General features: G+C 40.8%; 2 protein-coding genes across 2 annotated transcripts in view; both read right to left on the bottom strand.

Annotated features, from left to right (window-relative positions):
• Positions 1-2,962: 2,962 nt before the first annotated feature.
• On the bottom strand, positions 2,963-12,323 carry trib2 (tribbles pseudokinase 2). Its single transcript, XM_061929986.1, has 3 exons — positions 11,131-12,323; positions 8,095-8,387; positions 2,963-4,491 (listed from the first exon to the last, which is right to left on the bottom strand). Exons 1-3 carry the CDS (start codon positions 11,401-11,403, stop codon positions 4,020-4,022), a joined length of 1,038 nt encoding a protein of 345 aa, XP_061785970.1. The 5' UTR covers positions 11,404-12,323; the 3' UTR covers positions 2,963-4,019.
• The window catches only part of LOC133576139 (uncharacterized), a 164,631-nt gene continuing 152,494 nt past the window's right edge, over positions 11,949-24,085 (bottom strand). Inside the window, exon 5 of the mRNA XM_061929151.1 lies at positions 11,949-12,232. Coding sequence (XP_061785135.1) covers positions 11,949-12,232 — 284 coding nt within the window. The remainder of the gene's footprint in view (positions 12,233-24,085) is intronic.

Raw genomic sequence — 24,085 nt, 5'->3', positions numbered from 1 at the left:
CTAAACCTCACTAAAAGAACACCTCCAGTCAACTTCAACCCTTGACTAACACCCTCCCCCTTCCACATCCCACCTCCCCGGATTGTAAATAACCAAATATAAATAATCAAATGTATATACACTTGTTCTTTTGCTTTCTGAACTCACTATGTTCTCTGCTCGCTGTACATATCCTACCAAGTCAGACCTGCACTGTTTCAATGTCCATTTCCCCTGATGATGCAATTGTTGATGACTGAAGTGCTGACATCAACTAAACCCTCCTCATACCACCCCCCGGATTGTAAATATTGTACATAATGTAAATAATTCAATGTATATACTCTGATGATTAACTTGTGTGATGACTGTATTATGCTGATAGCATATATTTGTACCATGAATTGATTTACGTGGACCCGACTTAAACAAGTTGAAAAACTTATTCGGGTGTTACCATTTAGTGGTCAATTGTACGGAATATGTACTGTACTGTGCAATCTTCTAATAAAAGTTTCAATCAATCAATCAATCAATCAAAAAAGCCTCACCTGCAAGTCGCCTCCAGAGTTCCTGCTGCATCTAGGGAGAACGACCCCCTGCAGTAAAATGCGACCCAGTCGCAAACATCTTCTCTTTACAGATGATTTGCCACTGTGCCAATTGGGACCTTCAGGGCAGCAGATATTTTTCCATACCCTTCCCCAGATTTATGTCTCGAGCCAATACTGTCTCAGAGGTTCACTGAGAACTTCATTCTTGGTTTCTGCTCTGCCATGCACTGTCAGGTGTGTGCATTTCTAAAGCATGTCCAACCAACTGAATTTACCACAGGTGGACTCCAATTAAGCTGTAGAACACCTTAAGGATGATTGGCTGCAACAGGATGCACCTTACTTTTGAGCTTCATTGCAAAGGCTGTCAATATTTATGTATACTGAACAAAAATATGAACGCAACTCTTTTGTTTTTGGCCTGTGGAATGTCGGTCCACTCCTCTGGATATTGGCAGGAACTGGAACACGCTGTCGTATATGCTGATCCACAACATCCCAAACATGCTCAATGGGTGACATGTCCGGTGAGTATGCTGGCCATGCAAGAACTGGGATCTTTTCAGCTTCAGGAATTGTGTACAGACCCTTGCAACATGGGACCGTGCATTGTCATGTTGCAACATGAGGTGATGGTCTCGGGTGAATGGCACAACAATGGGCCTCAGGATCTCGTCACGGTATCTCTTTGTATTCAAAATGCCATCAATAAAATGCACTTGTGTGTGTTGTCCGTAAAATAGGCCTGCACATACCATTACCCCAACCCCACCATAGGCAACTCCATTCACAGCATTGACGTCAGCGAACCGCTTTCCAACACGATGCCACACACGCTGTCTGCCATCTGCTCTGAACAGTGAAAACTGGGATTCATCCATGAAGAGAACACCTCTCCAACATGCCAGACGCCATCCGATGTGAGCATTTGCCCACTCAAGTCGGTTACGATGACGGACAACAGTCACGTCGAGACCCCAATGAGGACGACGAGCATGCAGATGAGCTTCCCTGAGACGGTTTCTCAAAGTTTGTGCAGAAATTCTTTGGTTATTCAAACTAATTGTTGCAGCAGCTGTCCGGGTGGCTGGTCTCAGACGATCATGGAGGTCCTGGGCTGGTGTGGTTACACGTGGTCTGGATGTACTGCCAAATTCTCTGAAACACCTTTGGAGACGGCTTATGGTAGAGAAATGAACATTCAATTCACGAGCAACAGCTCTGGTGGACATTCCTGCAGTCAGCATGCCAACTAAACGCTCCCTCAAAACTTGCGACATCTGTGGCATTGTGCTGTGTGATAAAACTGCACATTTCAGAGTGTCCTTTTATTGTGGGCTGCCTAAGGTACACCTGTGGATAGTGATGGGTCCGGCAATACCGATGCATCGGCGCATGCGTCGAGCTCATAGAGCAAAACCCTGTGTCGGTGCGCGTACCGCTTTTAGAAAGTCACGTGACCGATCATGAGCTGTTTTGGTCACGTGACCGATATGCGAACTGTGTCGCACTGACGCCTCCTCTGTGCCCTGTGAGCGGGTCTTTTCTACAGCCGGAGAAATAATAACTAAGAAGAGAAAGCGTCTAAAATTGAATACGTTGGAAAAACTGTTTTTTTTTAAATAAAAATGTGTAAAAAAAAAAAAAAAAATTCCAGGTCCACAAGCATCCTGATTCACAACACGTTCTCTTAAATTTCCATGTTATGATATATGTTCACATTATTTATTGACTGTATCTAAAAAAGATAAAAAATATATTTTTATTTAAATTAAGTTATGAAATAATCCTAAATGAAATACAATGACTTGGTTTATATTATTGTATATACTAGGTCATAAAATCAGTGTCAGTTGAGTCGGTTCATAGGTTGCCTGTAGGGATTTTTAATGTCCAGCAGATGTCAGTATTTAGTGACACAGTATCGACACAGTATCAATACAGTTTTGCAATGTGTCGAAACGCTTCATGACGCCTCATCAACCCATCACTACCTGTGGAATAATCATGCTGTTTAATCAGCATCTTGATATGCCACACCTGTGAGGTGGGATGGATTATCTTGGCAAAAAACAAATGCTCACTCACACAGATTTCGAGATTTGTGAACAATATTTGAGGTATAGGTATGTTGTGTATATAATAAAAGTTTTAGATCTTTAAGTTAAAAAATGAGAGCAACAAAAGTGTTGCATTTATATTTTTGTTCAGTGTACATGCGATTCAGCTTTTATTTATAATAAAATTTGACAAACATTTCTGAATTTTTTTTCTTTCAGATTGTCATTATGGGGCATTGTGTGTAGAATTTTAAAGGACAAAAATGAATTTATCCGCTTTTGGAATAGGGCTATAACAAAATGTGGAAAAAGTGAAGCGCTGTGAATACTTTCCGGATGCACAGAAAGATAAATATGACAAGCGCTGAATGCAATTCACAACTTGTATTTATTTAATGAATAAATTTGGACAAAAACACAAGAATTGTTCCCCCCTCTAGTACGATACAATCAGAACATTGGAGGCAGACATCCCACCATGCACAACCCAACTCCCCCCCCACCCCGCTCCCTCCCTTCCTTCGTCCGTGAAACTAAAAAGGACTAAAACATTAGCACCAAATCAGCACCAACTTAAAGAGGAAGCTCTGTCTAGAAATGAAAGAAAAGCAGTAGGATTCTTGCAGCAAAAGAAGAAACAAGCAGACCCCCTCTGCGCACTCCCCCCCCCCCCCAGTTGGCAAGCTAGCATATTAGCGGGAGTTCATGCTGATGACGAGGTGGATTTTTCTTCTTCAAATAACATCTGAGCACGATGGCGTCGATGCGGTGGAAGGTCGTGGAGCGCATTGGAACAATACTGTTGCCGAGGGAGTGGCGGGCGGGAATACTGGCAGATAGGAAATGTGACGGGCTTGAGACAGTGATCCTGTCTGGTGTCTAAATGTGGGGGCAAAAACCCTGCAATGTACTTTTAAATATATATATATATTTCTATTTCTTTGATATATTTCTATATAGATTTAAATAAATGCTGCTCTCTCCTCAACACAACTCAGAAATGTCAACAGGAAAGTCGGAAGGTTTCCAGATGTGGTGTTTGATGCCTAAGGAAAAAGGGGGCGTGAGAAGGAGAAGCTTTTAGTCGGTTCTCCTGTTTTCCCACACTCGTACGTCCCTTCATGTTTGCCGTAGTGTCAAAAAAGAGAATGTGTTTACCGTGACGAGCACCACATCAACCCCCCCGCCCCAAGAAAGTACATTTTGCTACATTTTTCGTGATGGCGTCACGAGCGCCGCGTCGGGTCACGATGGCGTTTGTCATGCTTCAAGGTTTTCCATGAAAATGGTGGAGAAGCGAAGATGGAAACACCTCATATATCTGATGACAAACCGTCTCTAAACTACTGAGGGCTAAACGGCAAGCCCCTCCTTCCCCCATCCCCGTGGCGGCGGATCTGGTGGTCTGTTTGTGCTTGGTTTGTGCTCAACTGAACAACTCCAGCTCCTCCTCCTCCATGCTCACGTCGGGGACCAGCTGCTCCTGATCGCGCTCCACTCGGGTGTGCGCGGCGCCACCCACAGTCCCGGCGGCCGCGAACCAAGGGTGCTCCAGGATCTCGCGGGAGGTGAGGCGCTCGGCGGGCTCGCGGCGGAGGATGGAGCGGATCAGGCACTTGGCCTTGGGTGTGAGCGTCTCGGGGACGTTGAAATGGCCCCGGCGGATCTTGCTGAACAGGGAGCCCGGCTCCACGTCGTGGAAGGGGTAGCGCCCCACTAGGATGGTGTAGAGCATGACACCCAAGCTCCACACGTCGGCCGCCTTGCCTGAGTAGCTGCCGCCGGCGTTGAGGATCTCGGGGCTGACGTAGGCGGGGCAGCCATGTTTGTCCGACAGAGAGTCGTCACGGCCGTCCAGGATGTACGTGTCCTCCAGGCTCTCCAGCTTCACCTCGCTTCTGCACACACCACACAAGGAGCGAGTATGAGGACACCGCCAACACCAAACTGGAATGCTACTTGCTTCAATATTTGTATTTTACACAGAGTTCCCACATTAAAAATGAGTGACAGGTCTCATGTCAACAGCAATGTTTCTCTCCAAGCATTCATTTATTTGTATCGGACCCAATTTTATCTTCCGCATTCGCTCATTCACACATTAACGAGTCTGTCTGTGAATGCAGTAATTTAAAACATTTGTATGCACGTACAACACTTAAGACCTTCAGTATATCAGTATGTGGAATTAAATTATGGAATGGATTAAGCAAAGAAATCAAACAATGTACTAATAGAATCCACTACAAGAAACTCTTCAAACTTAAGTGTTTACAAAGTACAAAGAAGAAGAACCATGATAAACATTCATCCATCCATTCATTTCCAAAATAATCTTACTCATCTCACTATATGAAATGTAACTTACTTCACCGAGTATTATTTATTTTTATTGTGATTACTTATGGAGTTTATTGTGAATAAATTGAGAACAGGAAGTGGACAAACGTTTTAGCAACTGTTATGTAAAAGAAAAGGAGTAGGATTAAATAAGTTCTGCTTCTTCCTCCTCCTTTTCAAACATGTTGAGCAGAGAAACTGGAAATTGTGATGCTTGCATGTTCGAAATAAACTCAAAACCAAAATGTTTTAATATTGTAGAATTACAGTTTTGATCAACAAAAGATATTTATAGAGCCTGAAGATTTTAAATATGAACATTGTTATGACTAATACTGTTTCTGGGACTACTTGGTATAAGATCAATACCTAAATTTGTAGTGTCAACTAAAACTAATGTAAGGTATCAAACAACAGAAGAATAAGTGTTTATTACATTTGAACAGAGGTATAGATGTTACGACAGAAAGTAACAAGATATTAACTGTAAATTAACAAAGATTAATAACAGTGTTGAGAAAATAATAGAACCGGGAATAACGCAATATGTTACTGCATACGTCAGTAGCTAAATTAGGAGCCTATGTAACCCGTTTCGAAAGGGTTTGTATATTATTTATATGCCAAATAATATTTATCTCAATTGGAAAAGGCTGCAATATATAATGCGATACAGATTTTAGGCCAGATCACCCATCCCTAGTAAGGACGTTTAGAGTATGACGTGAAAACACATTTTTCTCTTTTTAACGAGCACTGGAGGCTGCTGTGGGCCCCACCTCCATCGAGGTGCCCTGGTCATGTTTGTGGTATACACAAAACAACACAAAAAGACACGACAGAAGAAAGCAGTGTCCTATACATTACATGCAAATGTGTCATGGTCGATTAAGCAAATTAGACAGTAAAGTCCACCCTAAACCAAATTAAATCACACGATTGGGTCACTGTGTAAAGTTGTTCACGCAAAAGCTAAGTTTTTGTGTTTAATTTTACTATACTCAAAATGAATCGAAATGTGACTTTAAACACGAAGTTTGCATCAAACACAGATTACGGCCTCATTACAACCTGACTTAAAATAAATGAAATGAAAGTGGGGCAATTTGCCTTGACGGGAGTCATCCGAGAGGAAGTGGAGCACAAAATTCCTTGGGATTAACATTGACATTTGCTTTCACTTTAGATAAAAGCCTTTCCAAAACATCAGTGCATCTTTAAAAGTGGGCCAAGATAAAAGCTGCTCCTTAAAAGAAAAGAAAACTAAACTAAACATGTGTTTGCCGTCTAAACGCGCACAGAAGTTGTCAGAATGACCTCAGGCTATGTTGGATAACAAGTGTTTTTACAAACATCAATGTGGGAGGTCCCCAAAATCTGTGCTTGCTACTTTTGTCGTAGAGACTCATTTTTTCCGCTACTATGATGCACAGTCTGCAATACCAATGCGGTAAATGGTATTATCTGTGCCTTATTATAAGTGAGAGTTAAGGGTTAGCGCTGCAAGACTGCTTGTATTGGAGCGCTGATATCGGACACGCAAGCCCATATAATCCGATCTGATTTTTTGATACAGTGGAATCTTGATTGACTAAACACCTCATTGTACAAATTTTTCGATTCTACGTACCACAGGACGATTAAAAATCTGCTTTGATGTACAACCCTTGTCTCAGTGTACGAACGTTTTGCCCACCCATTGTGTGTCTTGCAGCGCAGCCATTTTGTGCCCTGCAACACAACCATTGTAGTCAGTCGGCAAAGTACAGTGCTGCTGTTAGCTACTGTGCTTTTTACGTATTTTAAGCCTTTTAGTAACATTTTTGTAGTTTTGCGAGCTTAATATGACTCCAAAAAAAGTAACTGACAAGCGATGTGATGTGTGGTTTGAAATATTCGGAAAGTATCTACTGTACATTGTTGCAGAAACTGTTACACCCCAGTACTGTATAGCGCTTTATATCGTGTTGAAAGTGTACTAACCTTTACTAAATGATGTACTTCTGTCAACGCCTAAACCCAGTATTCAGGTTTATGTTGTTCCTTATGGAGAAATTGTCTTCAACATACAAACTTTTCTATTTACAGACCCTGTTCAAAAACCAATTGAATTTGTAAATTGAGGTTCCAGATTCATATCAATAACAGATTGGAAAACCGCAAAAAAAAAAAAAAATTAAATTAAATTTAAAAAATGACCCTTTCACACCCCAAATGAAGTTTTATCAATACAAGTGAGCAAGACGTGTCCATGTGCCTCTTTAAGGACTCATTTTGTTGGGTAGTCATATCAAATTAAACACTTAACTCCGAGTGATGATCACTACTTGGTAGCAACCAACAGAGGGCAGCATTACTTCAGACTACTTTGAATCCGTAGCATCGATGTAATTTATTACAAAACTTATTACATGTCTTATAATTTTTCTTTTGTTTCAAACAAGCATCTTAACTTAGTGTTTACTATTTAGAGGTGTTGGAATTGCTCCATGATGATTTAACCTCAATAAAGATCGTAATATAACTAGATGTACTTTAATTAATGTACTTCAACAATATGGTCGGGAACCAAATAGTCTCTTCACTATACCGTGTCTTGTTTGCTTAATTTGAACTTATTTTTAAGCACACATAGGCAGAGGTTTGCATCACATTATGGCAGTTTTTTTCAAATAGTGGGGCTGGACACCCTGGGGGGGGCACGGTGCAATGCCAGGGGGGTGCGTGTGACCTCGGGGAACATGCTTTTTTTGCCATACCAGAATATGATGAAGTGTATGTAGCATTTGGCTTCCCTGTAACCACGGTGGGAGACGAGGAAAGACCGGTGTTGTTTCCTTTATTGTTAATAAGCTCACAATGTTATGCAGAGGTATAGTTATAACAATTTTACAGACACATTATACTATTTAGTCACAGTGGAGAGTGGGTTAGGGTGCAAAATATTTTATTCTTCCAAGGTGGGGAACTTTGTTTTTCAACACCTGTTGCCGAGAGGAATATCATTATAAATTAAGATACAAGCGGGAGCTGGAAGATCGTTTCCATGACTTTTGTTTTGACTGAAAAAAAGCATTAAGTGTAGAGTTCACAGGCTTCCCCAAGGGGTCAGTAGCACGCTTTCATCACCTACTGCAAAAATGTTGAGATTAAGCACTCACCTGGACTCGTTCTTGAAGACAAACTTCCTTAGCTTGAGGTCGCGGAGGACGAGTCCGTTGTTGTGGCAGTGCGCCACGGCGGAAGCGATCTGGTAGAAGAGTCGGGCGGCCTCGTCCTCACGCAGCTTCTTGCAGGTCCGCACGAAGGAGTGCATGTCGCCATGGCTACGCTCAAAGAACACATAGGCCCGTGTCTCGCCCAGCAGGATGTCCAGGATCTGGTTGATGTGCTGGTGGTGGCCCAGGGCGAAGTAGGCCGCCAGCGACTCCTGGTAGCGGCCAATATCAAACACCTGCAGATGCAGACGACGCAGGAAGTCAGGAAACTGAAGAGGTCTTACCGAGACAGAAGAGTATTCTAAGTGAAAGGGTGTAAGGACCCTCAAATGCCAACACTGGCACCCATTTCATAGATCTGGATAAAAAAGACAATATTGATTTTAAGCTTGTTTCCACTTCTAGAATGTTGGCAGGCCTGCATCAGCGTGCTGATGTCACCTACAAAAGACTGGAGGCAATTTCATATTGTGTAGTATGTGTTTTGGCAGCATCATCACAGATCACAAGATTTTAGCTCAGAATTTAAAAGAATTATCAAAAATGTCTGCCAGATGAATTGTTGAAGGTTGTAGCAATACAACTGTAGGGGTCAGCCTGCATACATTTCCAAATTATGGCAATATGAGGAAAGTATGGACCTCTCCAGTCAAATTTACTTGCACACAATGACCAAGCAAGAGTGTAATTTACAGTGATCATTTTAATGATTCAGACTGAAGAAGAAGGGTTTTAGTCAGAGTTTGGAGGGAATGTAAATGCAATCCCAAGAATCAGGAGCACATGACAGAACTTACGGAAAAAAACGACAAGAGGAAAAATAAGGTAAACCGCTAGTATTCTACAGTATTTTGCATTTTCTACTGAAGTTAAAGGAAATGCTGAAAGAGCATAAGAAAACACAGGCTATCGTGTCTATGGAAGACCAGGGAAGTCCGGAAATGAATTGTTTTATATTTTGTCTTTGGTCATATCAGTTTTGAAGTAATCATGGTCCAGGGCGACAAAAACAGGCAATTAGTTTTACATGCCTTTATACACAATGTCTATGTGGGGAAATTACCTCCTGGGGCCTCATGTACTAAGCATGCGTACGCACAAAAACTTAGTGTACGCCCTTTTCACAGAAAAGTTCAGATGCATCAAGACTGAACTTGACGTGGAAATGTGCGGTGGCTCACGCCAACTTAATGGCTGATGTACCCACATTTCTACAGGCTGTGGGCACCCTGGCAACACACAGAGGTGGTTGTTCGGGCTTTGCAAACATTTGATTTCGACAATGTAAAAGGAAAAAAAAAAATCAATTTTTTGACAATGCATTTAATGCTTCATATTCATCTGTGAGGATGAATTTATCTAAGTGATTATTTATGCCGTGCATTTAATGCCTCATTCATATTTTTGAGGATGTATTAATTTATCTGTTTTACTTTATTTGCTGTAACAATGTGTTCCTGTGACTCCAGCACAGCTTGGACAGTCGGACTAGCACAGGTCCCAAATATGAACCGCCAGAAGGTTGACTTCAGCAAGCCTACCTCTACTTTAAATATCTATGTCACGTGTCAAAACATTTTGCATTACAGTTTTACTACTGAATAACTTTTTTTTTTTTTTACACAAGCACAACAATTCAGAACATTCACACATGACTTGTTCAGTTAAATAGGCCACGTGCCACATTGTTGAGGCTGCACAAGTGAGAGGTGGAAAATGAAAGTGTCATATTAACGAATTGCGATACGCCACCGCCTCAGGTTGCAGTGCCTCTTTAGTTTCCATGGCAACAACCCCCCACCCCTCCTCCCCTGCTCCTCTTCTTCCAATTGACTTCCAGCCCAAGAAGCTCAGGTAAAGAGCTGCTCCTCTACTGGCAGTCAATAGGATAAGTCCCCACAGCCCTCCCAATCTTCACGGTGACCTCCTAGACCAAGAGCGGGGCGGATCACTGGCGCAGGTGAAAAATCGATTGATTGGAGACTGGTCAAGGGAGGGTCACATCATGATTGTATGGCCATGTTTAGCGCACAATCTCATGAGAACTAATCAAAAATGAAAGATGTTGCCTAGAGAAAAATAATACCTTTCATGGCCATCCGAGGGCACTGCAGACCACTAATAACTTTTGAAAAATGCACTCAACTCTTTTTTTATCTACGAAAAATGACAATCTCATTTTAAATCTTTCCTACTATTTTTATGCAATCCCTTCGTTTTAAAAATACATTTTAAATATGAAAATTACATTATAAATGTTTCTTTTTCTCCTCATGTGTAAATGATGAATGTTTTTTTGTCTATAGGTTCCGTGCAATTGAATGGTAACCAGAATAGGCTGTACCCCACCTGGGATACGCTCCGGTGACCCTAAAGCCGTGTAAAGCCTGGATGGCTAAATTATTAAGGATCATTTTTAATATATGCATGTTATTAGTACTAATGCAAAACATTGTGCTGAGCGCTCATCCTTGATAGATTCCTTAATTGTCATCGCAAATAAACAATTGAATGCAATATAAAGCGCAAGGTGAAACAGGACACTTAAAAATAATACCAAAAAAAAATCAATGATTTGAGTGCCTACAAATATGCAGTGATAATTAAGTAGGCTATTTCTGTATTTTAAAAAAATAGTCGCAACATAATTGCACAAATAGTTTTTTTGTGCATTTTGTATTGCAGATCTCAAAGCTTGTGTACAAACGGTGGGGGAGGAGGCTGTGTGTGTGTCTTTCCTGCTCCTTTGTCAACGTTACGTCATGCAATCCACACCGTGGCCCATTCACTTTTTCCATTAGGCCTCTTTTGGCTGCCAGCTCGCTATTTGCCATTCAAGCAATCACTAAGCAGTGCAGACAGAAGAGTGCTCGCTGCAGGCTAAAAAAAAAAGAAGACTTCCAGGCTGAAGGTGAATGATGACGAAATGCATGGCGTGCGAGTCCACCTGGACAGGTGTGTGTGTGTGTGTGTGCTCACCTTGCAGACGAGCTCTTCCCCGCTGTGCAGGTGTGCGGCTCTGAAGACGTGGTCGCCCTCCAGGGGCTCCAGCAGGAGGTAGTCCCCGATACGGGAGATGCAGTGCGACGAGTCCGGGGTCTCCGGCGGGCTGGGCGAGCCGAGGTTGGGGCTGAAGCTGTGGTGGGACTCGCTGGCGGTCCTCAAGCAAGACAAGTCTTCGAAGTCGTGCGATTTGTGCCGCGATCTCCCATGACGTGAAATGTTAATAGGACGTGATCTCTGTATGTTCATGGGGGAATGTGGTGCCAGAATTACACCGGAGCTTCTTCTTCTTCTTTTTGGTCGCTTCAGCTCAGGCACGTCCGTTTTATCCCCAATAAATAAGGCAGTGGAATTAAATACAAGACTCCAACAGGCGAAGCTAGCTTGACGTATTCATTCGCTTCCTTTGTTTTTATATTCAGTGCGAACTGCCGGTTCAAAATACACCAGCACGGAAACTCGCTAAAGAATTTGACGAAATTGGATAAACTGCATTAAGAAACAGGATTTAGGGGGGGGGAAAGTCAAGTTTTAAGCGCAGTCACGGCGTCACTAGGCAGGTCAAGCAGCTGCTAGCTTATTTCACCGGTGTAAAAATAGAGTGGCACGTTTCGTAAAACAGAAACAATAATACACTTGGCTTGTTTATGGAGCAAAAAAAACACAAAAAGGAAGTAAAGTGAGGGGGAAAGTGATTTAAAAAAAAAAAGTCAAACTTGTTGTCCGACGAGTCGAAGCGCGAAAGCGATGACGACTAGCAGGTGTAGCTTGCTAGTTAGCCACCGTGCTAACTCTTAGCAGGTCAGTGCAACGGCCTTGTTCCATACAATCCACGCTCGCATGAAGAATGCTCCACGCACGGATGAAAAAACACGGAAATAAGACAAAAAGTCGTTCTCGTCTCTCGCTTCCCCGCCGGAAGGAGGTTGCCGCTTGCTGCCGGGATGGCTGAAGAGAAGGAAGGTATGAAGGAAGGAAGGGAGACGGCCGGACGAGTTTCCCGGACCTATCCCTGGACTCAGCAGGGCATCGTCTCTGCCGTGGCGCCGCGGAGCCTCTTGCGTGGGCTGTGGGGAGCCTGCCGTGGTTCATTCAGTGCAGAGTGAGAGCCGCACACACCGCAACCCTGCACCCTTCAGCCGGACTAAGAAGAGAGGGAGGCGGCTTGGATGAGCACACACACATTCATACCAGCCTCCGGCCCCGCCTTCCGTACGTCATTGCAATGGAGGCTTCCCATTGGCTGACACCTCAGTCTTCATGAATAATAACATGCAGTCATGTGACACTCATGCAAAGAGGGGCTGCTACTGTATATGCAGCACTTCCAAATGTCTTTCCCCTAGGGATTCCATAGGAAGGAAGATGGCGGAGGGTTTTCCTTTCCGATGGAGAGGTATTCATGGAACAATGCAGCTGTACCTCAGTTGTAATCCCTTCCAAAAAGTCAGACAAAGGCCAAATCAAGCAAAAACCAAAGCAAATTTTCCCACCTGAAATAATGCAAATAAATATATTCTGTTCAATACACCCAAAACATCAACACAAACACATTTTATAGGGAACTAGAAAAATCAATTTCTGTGGAAATTTCATGTGAATGCTGAAAAGTCAAACTGAAATGCTAGCATGCTAGCCAGACAGCGTCAAGTAACAAGCAATGAGCTGTATGAAAATGTGTGATGCTGATGCGAACATGCGTGAAATAACAAAATAGTTGGAGGAAACCAGGCACCGCTCATCACTAGGCCAATGCCATCCCTACAGTGAAGAATGGTGGTGGCAGCATCATGCTGTGGGGCTGTTTTTTAGTGGCAGGAACTGGGAGTGTCACGACGAGGTCCCATCTTTATGCGGGGTCGTTCTCCCAGGAATGCAGAACGGACTACTCCGGACGACAGCGTGAGGTAGGAGATCTTTTATTTTAACTCTAACAAAAACTGTAAACAAAAGGCGCGCACAAGGCGGAGAACAAACTTGGGTAAGAAACAAAAACTAGCACTTGGGCAAAACTATGGAAAACATCAATCTCATGGGTAGCAGAGGTAACAGAAACAAGAACCAGGAATATCAAAACGTAACAGTTGCATGGAGCAAACAAAGAAGCCAGGATGTGTGACCGACAAAGGCAGGCTTAAATATTGTCTCTAATTGGAAACAGGTGAGCTTCCCGAATAACAGAGGCAGGTGAAAATAATACGTAACCATAGTGTCTAAACAAACTCAGGAGGTACACAACCAGGAACTGAGGGAGTCCAAAACAAACCGAAAACACAAAACATGATCCAGACCACGGACCATGACAGGGAGACTCGTCAGGATAGAGGGAAAGATGAATGCAGCAAGGTACAGAGACATCCTGGATGAAAACCAACGCTTTCTATCCAACCTGATGGGGCTTGAGAGGCGCTGCAAAGCGGAATGGGCGAAACTGCCCAAAGGTAGGTGTGCCAAGCTTGTGGCATCGTATTCAAAACAACTTGAGGCTGTAATTTCTGACAAAGGTGCATCAAAAAAGTATTTATTGGGCAAATGCTGTGAGTACTTATGCACATGTGATTTTTTAGTTTTATAGTTTTAAAAAAACAAAAAACAAAAAAAAAACATGTTCATATTGCCATTATGGGGTATTGTGTGTAGATTGTTGAGGACAAAAATTAATCTATTCCATTTCGGAATAAGGCTGTAACATAACAAAATGTGCATAATGTGAAGCGCTGTGAATACTTTCCGGATGCACTGTATGAAAAAGCTAGGTTGAAAAACAAACTGTCTCACTTACTTAGCAACCAATTGTCCATAAGTCGTTTAGCATGTGTGTAATGGTGATAAAGCTTTTTAGAGTCTCCGCCCTGAGATCGGTAGGTCGTGAGTTCAAAACCCGGCCGAGTAATACCAAAGACTATAAAAATGGGACCCATTACCTCCCTGCTTGACACTCAGCATCAAGGGTTGGAATTGGGGGTTAAGTCACTAAAATGATTCCCGGACGCGGCCACCGCTGTTGCTCACTGCTCTACTCACCTCCCAGTGGGTGAGGGTGATGGGTCAAATGCTGAGAATAATCTCACTACATCTAGTGTGTGTGACAATCATTGGTACTTTAACTTAATATGTATTACATGTATGCCAGTATGGCTTAAAAAAATATTTTGAACACTACCCATGGGGGGCGCTACAACTGTCCTAAAACCGTGCCATGTTCTATCCCTGATTATATTTTCAAAGCTGGAAAGTTGCAGGGTCAACTTCGTTCGGGGAAAATTTGGACAAATCCATTTTTTTCCGGTGAAAGACAAACGACACACGTCATGCGATGCGCCGTTAGAATCCCGGGAGAATCCCTTCTCCCGCCTGAGAGGAGGTGTGAGTCACTGGAGAAAACCCGCCGGGGCCTAATCAGCTTTCCCCAGCATGCTCGGGGAAGAGCGGCGGCGACTCACGACTGACTCGTCCTCGAAGACTTGCAGAGGTCAAGCGGCAGAAGATGGCTGAGCTTCTCCGCATCTCCCCCAGCCCCCGGGAGCGCCGTGACTTAACCTACTTCCTAACAAGCTGTCACGTTGCGTCGCGAAGGTCATCGAGGCCTGGGGGCTCGGGATGTCATCATCAAAGATTGTTAGAATGCGGCATGAGGCCTTCTCGCTCTGTCTCCGTGAAACGGCGTCCGTCACAGAATCAGAGCTGCCACATCCAAAAAAGCCTGCAGGGTCGCTTCCTCTTTGAAACGTGATCACACGCCAGAAGAGAAGAGCGGGAGGTGCAAGGAAGGATGAGATCACTCGATGCCAAACGATAGAAACGTGCCGGAGAAGCTGGAGGAAAGACCAAGTAAAACATTTTGATATTTTGAGGGAAGAAGCGGGGTAGGAAATACCTTCTGTTGGAAAATCCATAGAAGGTTTGACAGCCTGATGCTAGGCTGTAATATCTTCAGTGGACGTTTGTTTTTGCTCTATTTAAAAAAACAACAACCATTCTGCAAAACAGAAATGTCCACTGCAGAGGATGCTGTGCTCAATATAGCGGGAATATTTAGTTATGCATATCACCAAAATAATTCCCGGGCATGGCCACCACTGCTACTCACTGCTTCCCTCACCTCCCAGGGGGTGATCAAGGAGATGGATCAAATGCAGAGGACACATTTCACCACACCTAGTGTGTGTGGGACAATCATTGGTACTTTAACTTTAACTTTAATGAATAAAAACAGGTGTTAGTTGGAGAGGTAAATATAACAACTCATTTTATATACCTAGCATCTCAACTTAAAAAACGGAGTGCATTAATAAATGGAATGTTAGTAATGTGTTCAGTATAATGCACAGCACAGCATAACACAAAATGTTGGAAGCATTTTGGAAATTTTACACTTGCAGCTGATCACCCAGACGGCGTTTTGAAGTGCATGCAGAGCTAGGATACTTGGCCGCTAATGATACTTCAAATGCAGCTACTGCCATCTTAGACTTAGACATTAGACTTAAACAAACTTTATTGATCCACAAGGGAAATTGTTCCACACAGTAGTTCAGTTTCAAAGGATGGAAAGGGTAAGGTTGGAAAGGATAATGCAGGTATTAAGTAGACTAAAAATGTACCATAGTAGCAATATAAAATATAACATATACGTAATATTTACATATTATATATACAGTATATAATATATACTGATATATTATATTATATTATTATATTATATAGCTGAGATAGGCTCCAGCGCCCCCCGCAACCCCGAAGGGAATAAGCGGTAGAAAATGGATGGATGGATATACAATATATAACAAATCCCAATTACTATGTACACTATTACAGTACATTGTGGAGTTGATAAAGAAAAATACTACAGGCAGTTGGAAAAACGTAGCTCTCTTTGACCACATGGTCATTGGTGAATTCATATGTACATTGCACAACATGGCAGCGACAGAACCAATGTTGTAACAGCAGTAAGGAGCAAACTGTTAAGTCAGCATCAAGTAGCAGCAACATGGATGACGCATCAGCATCCATAGATCATTAGTCATTTTTGTGAGAGCTGTCTACGTAGAGTGATTTGCCCTGAAACCGTACTGAAAGGGTTTATAGAGATTGTTAGACGCTAAGTGTTCATTTAACTGCTGTGTAACCATTTTTTCGAGGATTTTCGAGATAAAGGGAAGGTGGTAGCTTTAAAAAGACATCAGGGGGTTGCCTACAGCCACAGCTGTTAAAGCCAATGCTTTTTGTTATTTGCTCTTATAGACCACGCACCTGGCGACTATGGGAAACTGCAGCTGAGTAAAGAGGCGTTCACGGTAAATACAAAGGCAGTAGATTTTAGAGGTGTCAAAAAATGAATGAATGAATCATGATTGTTATTTGTAATGATTCATACTCGAATTAAAAAAAAATCCAAAATCTTTTTTTTTGTCTGTCCTGCAGCCACTCAGGCAAATCAAATTTTTGATGTAGATGCCCATATCTGCTGTACAGATTTAATTTAGAAAAGAGAAGTGTGGGATACTTCTCTTGTTGCGATTATTTGTATTTGACTTTATTAAATGTTTGGGTAGCATTTTATTCAACAAAACCCGTTTTCCTTTAAGTTATATGGAAATTTATCAGAACTGTTTGTTTTATGTTTTATCTTATTTGTCTGTTTTATGGAGGAATGTAGTTAATCATAGAACTGGCACCCAATGTTATGAAAAAAAGTATTGATTTTGAATTGAGAATTGTTTTAAATCGAGAATCGATTCTGAAACCCCAAAAAATGGAATCGAATCAAATCGTGTGGTGCCCAAAGATTCACAGCCCTAGATTTTACATTGAGTTACTGGCAGCCAGAATTTTTCTGTAAAAAAGTGTTACGGTTTTTCCATTTACAGTAGTGTACTGTAAACACAACAACCATAGATTTCACAGTAAAAACAACAACCTTACAGTTCAGTTACCACAACTTTACCATAAAAATACCAATGGTAGCATTTTTAATTTATAGTAATTCCATGTAAAACCACTGTAAATTTGACGGTAAAAAACTGGCAGCTCAGTTGCCAGAAATATACTGTAAAAATAACAGTGGTACTGTTTTTCCCCTTTACAGTAATGCACTGTAAAAACAACAACCATAGAATTTACGGTAAAAAAAGGCACATTTCAGTCGCCAAATTTTTACTTTAAATATAAAACTAGAATCGTTATTGCATTTATAGTAATATACTGTAAAAACTAGAGTAGATTTTACAGTAAAAAAAAAAAAAGGCACCTCAATCGCCAGAATTTCACTCTAAAAATAACAACGGTAGCTTTTTTCAATTTACAGTAATTCGGTGTGAAAAACACTGTGAATTTCACAGTAAAAAGCTGGCACCATAGTCGCCAGAGTCTTACTGTAAAAATAACAGTGTTACCATTCTGCCACTTACAGTAATGCACTGTAAAAACAACAACCATATATTTTACATTAAAAAAATGGCAGTTCCGTCATCAAAATTTTACTGTATAAATAAAAGTGGTGCTGTTATCCATTTACAGTAGTGCATTGTAAAAACAAGGATCGTAGACTTTACAGTGAAAAAAAACAAAACACGGCACCATAGGCTCCAGAATTTTACAATGGTAGGGTTTTTCAATTTACAGTAATTCAGTATACAAAAACACCGTGAAATGTATGGTAAAATTCTGGCGACTGAAATGCCTTTTTTTTTTTAACCTAAAATCTACGGCCGTTGTTTTTACAGTACATTACCGTAAATGCAAAAATGCTACTACTGTAATTTTTACAGTGAATTTCTAGTGTCTGAATTGCTAGTTTTTTACCATAAGAAAATTACATATTTCTTAATTTCTATATCGTATTGGGAGTTGGAACAAGTGTCTTTTCCAGCTAATAGGAACGCTTCTTCAGAGAAGACGCTGTTTCGTGTTTGTGAGGTCAGAGGTCACTGACATGGGACTTGAGAGAGGGTAAAAAGAGGGTTCGGTTCATGCTGGTAAAAGTAAAAGGGCGGCGAGTCCTCCGAGTCATCAATTAAACATTCCTTGTTTGCTTTTGGAGTGCGGTCGCCTGCGTTATGTTTAGCCTCTACTTATTTTTACAATCTTCAGAGAGCACGCTAGCACGGAGTGACAGCTGGAGGAAGCCCTTGTGGGGGGCTAGAAGGTGAGTTAGCATTTGGGCAGGTTTGAAGATGTCATCAAGAGTGATGAATATTATTTTTGTCACGTTACAATGAAGGATGCTGAGCTTCTCATCACATTCTTACCCGTTCTGCACTCTTTCTAGTAAACTGCGACCATAACAAGTCGGACAAACTCAGAGTTCTTGTCAATTGCACAACTCTTTTGTTTCTTTATGAGGCATTGAAAGGTGTGCGCTCTTCCTGCTCAATGTTTTGTCCTCAATGGAGGCTGAATGTAAACACAGGAGTGATGCAATCGGACCCAAATAGGTCATGAAGTACTTTCACATACACGTGTCTACAAATGTTCCGACTTCATGGACTAACTCATTCCGTTTTGTTGTTTATGTCATCGGCATGGAAATAAATGATTGTTATAATGTAACAAAGTCCTGGCTGTGATCCATCATAGTGCATATAACATGTTAATGCATATTATATTACAATATTTACCTCTAGGGTGGTGCAGGATGTGTGCGAGGAGAAAACGAATTAACCTCACCCTTGGAAAAAACTGTCCAGAACAGAGAAGGAACAGGTGATCTGATCAAATGAACTCCGACCTCCATCCAACCTCGGCGACCAAGCCCATGGCATCAAAACAGAAAATAAGGAAGTTAAAAGTTAAAGTTAAAGTACCAATGATTGTTGATGCTCATTGCAAGAGTTTTTTTCCCTCTCCAATACATATCTGTATATTTCATAGAAAGTGTTGTTATCAAGGATATGGCTAAATCCTACTTGGCCTAAAACAGACCTGGGCATTCTGCGGCCCGTGGGCCACATCCGGCCCTTTGTGCGTCCCTGTCCGGCCCGTGTGAGGCCAACCATAAATTACAAAATACATTTAAAAAAGTATCTGTCGAGTGTGCAATACAACGGTGCTGCTTTTGTTTTGAAAAGCGTTATTTGTATTACTTCGGTGGACGTATGCGTGTGTGTGATTGTGAGTGAATGTGAACAGCGGCAATCACAAATTACAAAATAAAGTTTAAAAAACATCTATGTCGTGCGTGCAATACAACTGTGCTGCTTTTATTTTGAAAAGTGTTATTTATGGGCGTATGTCCGGGTGTGAGTGAAGGTGCACAGCGACAAGTGATGAGACGCTAAAAAGAGAAAAGTTGATGACGAATGCCGTGTTTCCAACAAGACATGGACTGCCAAGTATTTCTTTACAGAAATTAAAGGTAAAGCCGTGTGCTTAATTTGTGGTACACAGGTTGCTGTGTTTAAAGAATATAATTTGAATCGCCACTACAAGACGAAGCACGAGGAAAAATAGCGGAATCTGTCTGATGAAGCGCACGCAAGGGAGGCTGATGCGTTGATGGTAAAACAGCAAACCCAACAAGGACTTTTTGCCAAATTTCACACCCCCAGAGATGCAGTTGTCAGGACAAGTTTCGTAATTTCTCACAAAATCGCTAAAAAAAGTAAGGCGTTTTCTGACGGAGAGTTTATTAAGGAGTGCTTATGTTGCGCTGATAATGCCCAGAGACTTTAACTGTTTTTCGCTGACTTTGGATGAGAGCTGTGATGTACGTGACACCGCCCAGCTGCTCATCTTCTTACGTGGGATAACTACAGACTTTCAAATCACGAAGGAGCTGGCAGCCATGCAGTCAATTAAAGAGACAACCACAGGTAATGACTTGCTCACAGAGGTAAATGCGTGTTTGGACATGTTAGGACTGAAATAGGACAAGCTGGCAGGTGTGACAATCCAATCCAATCCACTTTATTTATATAGCACATTTAAACAACAAAATGTTTCCAAAGTGCTGCACAACGATATTAAAAACAATATTAAAATATTATCCTTAGCTCCACCAATGACTGAATAAAAACAAAAAATAATTACATATAAAACCAATATAAAAAACAATATAAATAAATAAATGATAAATGGGTTATACTTGTATAGCGCTTTTCTACCTTCAAGGTACTCAAAGCGCTTTGACAGTATTTCCACATTCACCCATTCACACACACATTCACACACTGATGGCGGGAGCTGCCATGCAAGGCGCTAACCAGCACCCATCAGGAGCAAGGGTGAAGTGTCTTGCCCAAGGACACAACGGACTTGACTAGGATGGTAGAAGGTGGGGATTGAACCCCAGTAACCAGCAACCCTCCTAATGCTGGCACGGCCACTCTACCAACTTATAATAAATATGATTAAAAACAATTTTTAACAACAGATGGTTGTCCAAATCTGACGGGGAAAAATGTTGGATAATGCAGGATAAAGTGACAGAAATGAACCCTGTGCAGAAATTGACATTTTTGCATTGTATTATACATCAGGAAGTGTTGTGTAAGACAGTGTTAAAAATAAAACCATCAAAAGAAATCTGCTTTTGTATAAAGTTAAGTTAGGTTAAATGAAATTATTATTATTTATTATTATTATTATTATTATTATTATTATTATAATTATTATTTATCTTACGGTATATCAAAAATAATATTGAGCAAAATTTAATTGAAATATTGTCGGTGTGGCCCTCCAGCAGTGCTCGGGTTGCTTATGCGGCCCCCAGTAAAAATTAATTGTCCACCCCTGGCCTAAAATGATCCCAGTGGCAGCATCAGAGGATGTTAAATCACACTTTAAAGGGGAAGTGCACTTTTTTGGGGAATTTTGCCTATATTTCACAATCCTTAAGAGAGACAAGAACACACGTCTTTTAATAATGCATTCCAAATAAAGGTAAATAAAAGTCCGCTTACAATGGAGCCAATGGAAGCCACAATGCGTCCATTGCGTTTATTCCGACTATAAAACTCAATAAATACCCATCCAAAATGTGCCAAAAAATACAAAATTTTTATTTTGTGACCTAGTTAACCAAGTAATAGCAATGTTGTTATTAAGCGCCAATGTTAAGGACCTACATTTAGCGGTGCATTGATCAGAGAGAGGTAACTTCCTTATGCAGCTGTATTGACATCATCAGCTGGGGATCTGCTTTTTTGCCTCAAAACTCATGAAAGATTATTTTAATCTAGAATATAAATCATGCCTCACGTTCCAACCGAGATGTTGGCACACTTTGACAACCAACTTGGACCCGGAAATGGAGAATAAGACAGGTAAAGACGCTTTGTTCCACTCCCACTTTTTTCTTGGCAAGCACAATGAGTCATTCTTCATATAAACGGGAACAAATGGACATCCTAACAGTCGGCATCCCAGTGACAGCAGACATTGTGTAGTAAGTGATGTTTTATTACATTTATTGTCTCTCATGTAATAATCAGTGATGTTGTTCAAGGAGGAAGTGAACATTGTGATGAGTCTGTGAAATTAATATGCCTAAAAGTGATCCACTAGAAATATTACATGTTATTATAAATGTCCTAGTTACCACATTACATAAATACTAACAGCGTGTATATAAGACGATGATGGAAGTTTTTGGATTTAAATAAATAAAATAAAATAAATATATTAACAATTTGTATTTTATTATATGATATTAGAAAAATACATATATATATATATACATGTATATATATATATATATAAATTATATATTACATATAATTAAACATATATAATTATACATTAAATATCATTATATTAAAATATGTTTTAAAATGTTTTTTACAATATATTTAAAAAAATATTAAACATTATCAAAAAATTAAACATTGGTCAAAAATAATACGATTTTAATTCTGCTAATTGTATTTATTTATTTGTAACACTAATTTAGATACATTTCCCACATGCATGCAGACCTTCTAGTAAACTCTACATGTATTTTCCAATGCAGTTCTCAGGATAGTCAGCGTAACGAGTTTATGGCAAAAACTGCACACCTGACAACAACAATGTTGATATTTAACGCGGGTCTGTCTCCAATAATGTGATTTGATGTGTACATTTTGTCCTTCCTCTTGTCTCTACTGTGTTTCTACATCTGCATCTGCAGCTAAGAGATGATTCACATGTATAAAAAAGAAAAGAAAAGAAAAAAGACTTATAGCACATTCAGATTGATACAGTAAGCGAGGAGCGATTTTCAATTTGGGCTCAGCCGTGTGAAAAGAAGACACACGCTGACACAAATTGCTTTTGTGAGACGACAGCAGGGTTGGATAATGTTGTTATTGTGTGCGTGTGTGTGTGTGTGTGTGTGTCTGTGTGTGTATGGGGAGTGGAGGGGACAGCAGCTGGAGACACAAAATGATGCAAAAAAAAAACATGACAAGAGAGATATGACACATTGAAGCAATCCTAAAAGCGGTGCAGTCTATTTCCTGACATTGGCTCCCCTCTTATGTTGCATAGATTGTAACACAGCAGCCTCTCACACGGTAATAGCGCTTCAAATGCTAAATCCCAGGGTGTGATTATGTCGCTGTTATGTCTCCCGAAGGGCTCTTCACATTGTAGAAGGTCAGTTTGAAAAAAAAAGGGTTCCTTCCTAAACTATGACAAAATGACGAGCACATACTGTCCTCAATTGGCCTCTCGCAGAAAAACTCTCACGCACACATTCATGCAAGCTGCTGCCATGGCAACCATTTCCATCCCCTAGGAAATATTATACAGCACCAAAACATAAATACACACACACACACACACACACACACACACACAGATTGGAGCACACATAAGGGAACCCTGGCGGTAATCTCCCGAGAGCGAAACACTCGGCTTGTTTTATATCAAAAGCTACCTGCTTAGAAAGACGGAAAATGACGGCAGCCTTCAGTGCTCTGCTTACTTTTCGAAAAAATAGATTACTGCCTCATTATGCCGGGTTTATTCCACACTCTGCAGCGTTCTTCGCTTTATTTTTCATCTCGATGGCACCAGTTACACGGCCTCCGAATAAGTGAGTGTGCGGCGTTCAAACTCATGCTACCGAAAAGTCCGAAATTGCAGACAAACGACATGGAATTTAAATGTAATCTGAACTTGTGACATTATTCACAGACAGCTTCAAATACATTCATACACACACACTTGTTTTAAAATATGTAATTGTAAAATTGGTAGTAATTGGCTATACCTGAAGGCTCATGCAATAACCTCTATTTACCTACTTTGGCAGCTTAGTCACAGAACACCATGCTAATTTACGTTCTTGGGTCAGACACTTATTTAATGGGGACGGCGTGGCGCGGGTTGGGAGAGTGGCCGTGCCAGCAACCTGAGGGTTCCTGGTTCGATCCCCACCTTCTACCAACCTAGTCATGTCTGTTGTGTCCTTGAGTAAGACACTTTACCCTTGCTCCTGATGGGTCGTGGTTAGGGCTTTGCATGGCAGCTCCCGTCACCAGTGTGTGAATGTGTGTGTGAATGGGTGAATGTGGAAATAGTGTCAAAGCGCTTTGAGTACCTTGAAGGTAGACAAGCGCAATACAAGTATAACCCAATACTGTAAACATGAATATTTCAATTTGATTGATATTTAATTTTAAACGTTAATTATTTTAATTTTTTTAATGGTTCTTTAATTATTATTAATAGTTTATTGTTTTTATTTAAATAGTTTTGTCATTCTATTTTAGTCAATTATTAGTAATATATTTTCAGTTATAATGAGTGTTGTAATTATACAATACACTTATTTCATTATAATTTTCACATTTTTTAGTATTTTTATTGTCAGTTTTCTTAATACAAACATATACACATATAATAAAGTAAATAAATGAAAATAAGAATAATGAATGAAAAAGTTTTTTACACAGATTATTTACATGTAAAAACAAAATACATCCAAAGAGGCTTAACA

The sequence above is a fragment of the Nerophis lumbriciformis genome, linkage group LG34, assembly GCF_033978685.3.
Source record: "Nerophis lumbriciformis linkage group LG34, RoL_Nlum_v2.1, whole genome shotgun sequence".
NCBI lineage: Eukaryota > Metazoa > Chordata > Actinopteri > Syngnathiformes > Syngnathidae > Nerophis > Nerophis lumbriciformis.
The sequence above is the reverse complement of the archived record's forward strand: the minus strand, read 5'-3'. Positions and strand labels throughout refer to the sequence as shown.